This window comes from Magnolia sinica, chromosome 17, assembly GCF_029962835.1.
Source record: "Magnolia sinica isolate HGM2019 chromosome 17, MsV1, whole genome shotgun sequence".
Taxonomy (NCBI): Eukaryota; Viridiplantae; Streptophyta; class Magnoliopsida; order Magnoliales; family Magnoliaceae; genus Magnolia; species Magnolia sinica.
In genome coordinates, this window is record NC_080589.1 from 64840410 (window position 1) to 64848590 (window position 8181).

At 40.6% G+C, this 8181-nt stretch overlaps 1 protein-coding gene across 1 annotated transcript; it reads right to left on the minus strand.

The window, feature by feature from the left end:
* Nucleotides 1-213: 213 nt before the first annotated feature.
* LOC131231540 (uncharacterized) lies at nt 214-2914 on the minus strand. Its single transcript, XM_058227755.1, has 3 exons — nt 2717-2914; nt 2257-2351; nt 214-1272 (listed from the first exon to the last, which is right to left on the minus strand). The coding sequence occupies exons 1-3, from the start codon at nt 2870-2872 to the stop codon at nt 822-824; spliced, it is 702 nt and encodes a 233-aa protein (XP_058083738.1). The 5' UTR covers nt 2873-2914; the 3' UTR covers nt 214-821.
* Between the last annotated feature and the right edge of the window lie 5267 nt (nt 2915-8181).

Here is an 8181-nt window from a genome sequence, read left to right on the forward strand (position 1 = left end):
CGAAGTGGATCGCCTAGATTTTTGCGGGAGGTGATCTTCAAGGTGTGACCCACCGTTTGGACGGCTGAGATGTCCAACATGACTGACACGATGAGCAGAAGGATTAGGCCGCATGCAAAACCGATGCGGTAGGCAATCAAATCAGTACAATTTTGGCTCGATGTGCTCATCTTAATGACTGAAATACCCCATCTAAACACAATCCCAATCACCGTCAACGCCAACGCCAAACTGTTCTTGGATAATGACAAAATTACCCTTCCACATTAACTTCATAATTACACGGTACATGCCACTGCCACGTCACCAAAAAACCCAAAATAACTCTCAAATCATTTGGGTTTGTTAATCCCGCACACGTGCGGGAACCCTGCCAATCCGCACGCACGCATACGTGCCGATAAGGTACACGCGTGCAAGATCTGATCTTTCCATCTTGTAAGAAACACTGCGCCTAGAAAATCAGACAGTTTAGCTCGTCAGATAAGCCACGGTTTAAAGATTTTTCTTCCTAGCCGTCCATCCGTTTTGCACGGTGTAAACCACCTGGAGGCGTAAGATAGCCTGGTTCTTTTAGAGAAGAAGATCTAAAAAGCTCAGAGCTCGCACACAAGTGCCTGCGTGTGGATTGCCAAAGCTCCCAACACAGGTATGGAATTCGCAAACCTCAATTCTCATTTCATCCAATCATAAGAGAGTGTCCGTGTGAAAGAAAGCTAACCTGATGGAAGGCTGAGATCTCCCACACGGTTTCCATATTGACACGTGCAGATGGGAAGGGCTCCCGGAGGCGCGTCGAATGTTAGTAAGGAAAGAATAATTTAGAGGAGAGATTTGAGCGATCGAGCTTTCACGCGCTTCCTCACTCTCTTCATACGACGATCGTGATCATGGTCATGGTCATGGTCATCATGATCTGATGACGATGGTAATGGTGATGATGATGGTGATGATGGTGATGGGATGGGTGGAGCATGGACACCAAGGAGCTGAGTTCCTCCTCTCTTTCTACCCCACAAAGGACCAAACCCAGAATAATAGTAGTAATAATCTGATTTTGACGAAAATGCCCTCCCTTGATTCTTCCTTCCACGCCTTCCTCCCACTACGTCCTTCTCTCCAACTTTCGGGCAAGCGTCTAACTGAGATTGCCCTTCATCTTCCTCTTTATTACATGTCTTACCCTTGCTTGGAATCATCTCTCTTTCGGAAGCCACTCCTCTCTTCTTTTTCTTCTCTCCTCTCCCTTCTTTCGAAAATTCCCTTTCCTCGCTGCAATAAAACTTATATTGATTTCAAACCCCTTCCTTTTGATAGTATACACCCCTTTTCTTTTCTTTTCTTCTTCTTTTTTTTTTAACTTTTAGCCTCTGCTCGATAGATGATGAAAAGCCAAATGAAATGCATGCTCATATTACAAAATGTCTGCATGGAGGTGGAGGAAATAAAATCCATGGGTTTTAAATCTCATTTTCCTCGCAACAATCCAGGTTTGCCTAAGGTTGGTCCCACACGAATGGCCGTACTGAAACTAAATCAGCCCTATCCACTCATCAGGTGGGCCCCAACAGGCCAACTGGCTTATAAGCCTCAATCTTTTTTTTTTTTCCTTTTGCATCCGTTCTTCTGTTTTGTGAATGTGCCTAACCTGATTACTAGTTTCTGGACAAAAGGATTTAAACTGTGGGACCCACCTGATGGACGTCCTGGATATCTCGTATGTGTGCCATGCTAGCACGTGATGGCCTGTAAATGGGTTTTTCATGTACGTGCTGCCACGTCATTTTTTCCGTGTTGTATCTTATTAAAAAGCTAAAAATCCGACTTCAGCTGGCCTGTGTCGTGTCTCAGGATGACGAGCATGTGTCGCCAGTCGGGCCCACATGCAGATATGGTCAGATGATTTGAACCGTCCATCTTCTCGACCTCACTAATACCAATAACCTATGTACCAATAATCTCAGTTCATAATACAACCTGACTATTGATATTTGCAGTGGAATATGAGCCATTGAAAATGTTCTTTTCAATGTTCCACATTTCATCAGCACATCGGATGGTCAGAATCATCCATTCAGCATAAGATTTTGTTATGATGGCAGTATAGAGTACCAACCAAAGCATGGACGGTTCTGATCATCAGAAAGTGGGCCCCAATGCAACGATACATTCTAACTATATGAAATCGCGACATAAGGAAAACGAACTAAAAAACCCTAACGCTTGCAACTGAAAAATGTCGTGAAATTTACATACCTGCCATCAGCAGCAGCAGCAATAGATGAAACGCCATTTCCCATTCCCATCACAGCTTCTTCTTCTTCTTCCTCTTCCTCTTCTCTTTCTTCTCTCTGCATCAAATCAAATCCAATCAAACCAAACCAAAATCTGTAGAATATGAAGAAAACCCAATCAAGATTTTTCTCGTTTTTTAAATAAAAATGCGATTTTTATAGTTTTAGATTTAGGGTTTTTTCTTCTACTAGCTTTCCTTTCACGCCAGAGCAGCCGACCCAAGAAACCCTAACAGAAGAAGGAAAGAAAGAGAGTAACAGACACCCCCAAAATGTCAAAACCCTAAAAAGAAAAAAGAAAATGACAGAAAAGGGCAAAACCCTAGACACAGAATAGAAATGCAGATTGGAAGTCTATGTATTGCAGAAGGGTATTTTGGGTAGATGTGAGGAAAATAACGGCAATACGATTGTCTGCTAACCTGGTATTGATTTGGGTGAGGTTGGCCGTCGGATTGGAGAGGAAATGGCATGACATCCCACGGCGAGCGGTTGAGCTGGCACACGTGCGGATGGAGAGTGGTGCGCGTGCGGAGAGATGGGGAGAGAGATATGTTCGCATGCTTCCGGATCCTCATACGTGAGAGAGAGAGAGAGAGAGAGAGAGAGAGAGAGCTCTTCAGATCTCACAGAGCTCGAAATGAGGGTTTTGGTTGGCATCGTTTTATAGAGGAGCTGTTTGATACTCTGGCCGAGTATGACGCTTGATATGCAGTCACTTAGAAATCGTCCACGTGTGCCAAAAATTAACTTGATTTAAACAGAGAAAAAATGCAGGACCCTTATTTTCTTAGTCAAAAATACTAAAATCATATTTCTTAAGCTATCACAGCCTGTGAATTGTTGAAAAATGACCATTGGGTATTTTCATTCATAACCGTTCACTAATGTCTACCAATCCGATAGTCGTATAATACAAAAAATTCCTAATTTCTTGTTCATTGCACATGTAAACTGCACCCCATAGTTTGGACTGTTCGATTAAAATTAATTTTATACCACTTATATAATTTCTAAGTACCGGCGTATCATCCATCTTACTCTAGCTACCAGAGTATCAAAGTTTTCCTCATGGATTCGATTGTAGATAGAACTCTGATACTCTAGCAGAGTGTGATGGTTGATACGCAGGCACTAAGAAACTGCAAACGTAGGTCAAACCCCATATCGTAGAAGTAAAGAGAAAGGTGTGAAAAATCACTGCAGATTGGATTTACGAAATTTTTAATTGGTCCACACCTAGGGACAGTCCAGATGAGAAAAATCAACACACCTAATCCAACATTTATAAAAAAAAAAAAAAAACCCAGATCGACGTAATCCACATCTATCAATTTTGAGCATAAGCAATACCACATGTAAAATTATTAAGTGCCTGCATATCAACCATCACAGTCAACCTGAGCATCAAATAACTCCCAACACGTGTAAACACACAAGTGTGTGAAACATCTGACCCGCGTATAACGTGGCCCTAGCCTGTAGAATTCATGCTGGTTATCAAACCAAGCTATCCACATGTAGATATAAATAAATATAGATTTTAGTTATTGATCTAAACCGTCCATTTTATTGGATAATACGCAGCTACCTTTAACTTACTTAGAAAATACATAATTGTCATAACACAAGAAAACTAAACTGTCCAAATTATGTTATCTAGTGTAGATGTACCACGAACCAAAAATTAGAATCATTTGATTATCTTTCTATCCGATTTCTGGTCAGTTATTGGACGGTTAAAATTGAAAATATTCAACGGCCTTATAACTACAAACAAGTGTCCAAGAATCAGAGGTTAGGATTGGTCAACCAATCCAATCTTGGTATTTCCACTTGCAAACCATGTACTGCACAATGTAGTTGGTTTTATTTGAGTTAATATATGCCATGTTTACAATTTCCAAGTTACTGCGTATCAAGCGTCGTACGCAGCCAGAGTATAATATAAAAACTGCTCACTGTAAATGATTTTTTGGATTTAGGTTAAAGAGATGCCCCTAATTTTATTGTAAATTACTTAAATGCCACCACTGGCGAGAGGCTTTCTCGTGGCACGAGATACTTGCTACTGGGGCGAGAAAGTAAGTAGGGGCGCGGCTTCGGTGGATCCGGGTTCTACTAAAGTGGGTGGGATCCCTGATAGTGGGGCCCACAGTTATGTATTTTTCTTAAATCTATGCCGTCCATACATTTTTAACCATTAAATATTTGTACCATTCTAAAAATGGACCATATCCAAATGTTAAGTAGACCATAATACAGGAAAAAGGGGTAATTAATCATTATAAACTTCTCGTTGGCCAAAGATGTTTTGGATCAATCTGATATTTATTTTATATCTTAAAAAAGGAATTTTTGACATTATTAAAAGTTTGGATTTTCCATAAACATTCTTGTGGCCCAAATTAATTTTTTAACAGTGGAGATTCAATCATTACTGTTTCCTATGATATGGTCCACTTAAGAGTTGGATATATTTAAATTTTTTGATATTAAATTTAAATGATATTTAAAAATGTATGTATGGTGTAGATGTAAATAAGATACATAAAAGTGGGCCCTACAATCAGGGATACACCGACTTTAGTGCATCCGGGGATCCACCCAAACCGCGCCCCAGTAAGTAAGTAGTGCTGTCTGAACTTAGAAATGATACGATACTCTCGACCGTATGAAATTAACGTGTACTCATGATTTCATTAACGATAAGTGGAATTTTTTATTTATAATCCAATCCACTCTCCTACTGTGAATAGACCAATATTTACAGTATTTAAATCCTGATTTTTGGATTTGTGGCCTCCAAACAGATGGTTAAGAAAAGAAACAAACCAACGGTCTACATTCAACTGAAAAAGTACCCAGAACAACTTATTAGTATCTTCAATCCCAGAATTTCGGCTAATGTTGTGGATTTCCATACTATGGGCCCCACTTCTCAGAACTGGAACCGGACGCGGATCAGGTGCTGTTGCCGACACCAGCCCCAGCGGTGGTGTGTTGATGTGTTGGGCGCTGTGGGGCCCGCCGTAATGCATTATTTTTTTCATATCCACGCTGTTCATCTGTTTGACAACTCATTTTAAGAAATATAGCCAAAAAATGAAGAAGATTAGAATTTCAAGTGGACCACACCACAGAAAAAAGTGGTGATTGAACTCGCACCGTTAAAAACATCATGGGGCCAACAACGAAAGTTTTGGATCAAGATGATCTAAATATTTTCCATTCATCGACATCTGTGTTACCTGACCAACGGGTTGGATGGAAAATAAACATTAAGGTGGGCCATATAAATCAAATACATCACGGTGGGCCCCACAACGGCCTACACATCAACACACCACCGCTGCCTGTGCTGCCGCCAACACTACGGAATCGGCGTCGGGACATGCTCGTCATTTTGGAGATTTTATTCAATGACGAAAATACCCCTTCACGTGTGCTTAAACGTGGAGAAAAACTTCGGTACTCTCGTAAACTGTGAAGTTTGTACACTTGCACATCGAAATGGTACACTTCGCATATAAATAACTCAAATCAAACCGTCCAAAAACCATGGGCCCCACTTTTGATGAGTTGAAAACATAAAATTACATTTATACATGTTATAACTAACGGATTTGGGGACCACCAATCAAGTAATGGTTAATCAATCTGATTTTGGGATTATTTTCCATCTAAAATTTGTCTCATCGTTTGGACGGTTCGATTTGATCTAAATTAGTACACGTGTACAAGTGATCAGTGCATGCATATGAACCATTACGCTGCAAGCTCCCTGCCTAAAATATAGGTATTATACAAAGGAGGAATATTAATTGCAGTGATTTCACACGTGGGAGAGAGGAATATGTGTGACATATCCAAGCTGGTCATCTGGAGATCATCCTTCGTCATAAATCAAGGGTGAAATGATCAACAAGTGGGCCATACTGGTACAAAATAGATGAATGGTTAGGACAAACTACTCAAAGGTCCACGTTCAAAGTGGCAATGTAGCGATTTTGGGCAGGGCCCAGTCACAACCAGACTTCACCTGCCCGGCCTGAAATTTGATAAAATCCATATTTAGCACTTGAATTTTCTAATCTATCCGTTGATCAAATGGGCCACTCATGCAAATAAATAAAAAATACATTTTAAATAATTAAGACAACAATAATCCACGATCAAGATAAATGGGTTACCTAATCAAGGATGAGAATGGCATAGTTATAGGAAACAACACATTTACATGTAAATCAGATGGGTTCAGTGACTTCAGTCCAAAATGATTTGAGCCCAAGCCCAACTTGAAAATTAATCAAGTCATGCAGGTAAGACGCAATCCTGAAGCCTGAAGCCTGACCCATAGGCCAAGCTAATAGGTCCAAGCTGGGTTAAAAGGCTACCCGGCACATTGCCACCCATATATATATATATATATATATATATATATATATATATATATATATATATATATATATATGTCTGTGTGTGTGGGAAAAGGTACTATGCGTTCGAGCAGATGGGAACGTCCCATGAGGTTGAGCTGTGTGGGCCCCACCGTGATGTGTTTCGAACATCTACCCCATCAGTCAGATGCACCATTCCATCGTGGGCCTAGGTCTCAAAAATCAAGTCAATCCGTGACTTGTGTGGGCCACACCACATACAGAAGTTGAGAGGGGTCGTGCACCATTAAAACATTCATAATCATTTTTTGGGCCCACCGAGATGTGGTTTGCAAATCCAGCCCATCCATTATGTGTGTCCCACTTGGATGAGGGTTCAGACCAAGTTTCAGACGCATGCAAATTTCAGGTGGGCCCCACCAAGTGCTTTTATATGTTTTTGGCATGTCTTCACATGATTTTAGATGGTATGGCCCACCTGAGTTCCGTATACGGCTGATTTTTGGGATATCCTATAATTTAAAGGGAACCCATCAAATGCACGCATCACGGTGGGGCCCACACAGCTCGACCTCATGGGAGCTTATCGTGAGCTCAAGTGCATAGTACCTTTTCCATATACAGAGAGAGAGAGAGAGAGAGAGAGTGTGTGTGTGTGTGTGTGTCATGCTTACCTGCGCACCTATGCATGTGCACACCTTTGCACATGTGTCATGGACGTCTAATCCGAACGGTCCATGTGATGCGAAATCCCATGAAACCCCAAGGGACAAATTTTCACCATGATCTAAAATTCTGGTGGGCCATAACAAAGAGAAATGCAAATCAAGGGAGGAAACTGTTCTCATTTTTCATGGCCCACCAAAGTTTTGGATCAAAGTAAGAATTGGGCCTTGGGGGTTTCATGAGGTGCTACTTCACGTGGACCATTCAGATTTTGGAGTTACATCACGTATGATGAGTTCTCAAAAAAGTTCACACGAATTCCGTGCGAATTGGTATGTGGCTGAGCATTCGATAATATATATATATATATATGTTTTTTTTAACACCTGCGCGTGCGCACACACACACACACATATAAGCTAAGGATATTGTGAGTATTTACAAAGAAGTTTAAACTCACGTAAATGTCAGCAAAATAAAATCCCTTAACAAAGGGATTTTAATTACAATCTGTGAAATTAAAAATATAAAGTTCTAATGACGAAAGCATGTAGATCATAGACTACTGAGCTCAAACAACTCAACCACACTGGTATAGTATCCTTCCTCGCCAAACTCCTCTTCAGTCACATCTAGGATCCCAACTGGGGGGTCTTCATCCATCACTAAACCTGCATCTATTTAGTACAACCGCACGATAGGGTGAGTGATAACTCAGTGAAAATTTTCCTCAAAGATTTCATGCATATCACAGTATTCTAATATAGTTTAAATCAATTTAGAAATTTATAATGCGAGTAATATCACTTAAACATGTGCAT

Bases quoted from the DNA above. Each gene is read 5' to 3' on its own strand.
- LOC131231540 (XM_058227755.1), bottom strand. From the start codon at position 2,872: ATGAGGATCCGGAAGCATGCGAACATATCTCTCTCCCCATCTCTCCGC. The intron at 2,352-2,716 runs GTTAGCAGACAA...GATTTGATGCAG, and splicing joins CTCACCCAAATCAATACCAG to AGAGAAGAAAGAGAAGAGGA. The intron at 1,273-2,256 runs GTATGTAAATTT...GTTTTATTGCAG, and splicing joins GCTGCTGCTGCTGATGGCAG to CGAGGAAAGGGAATTTTCGA.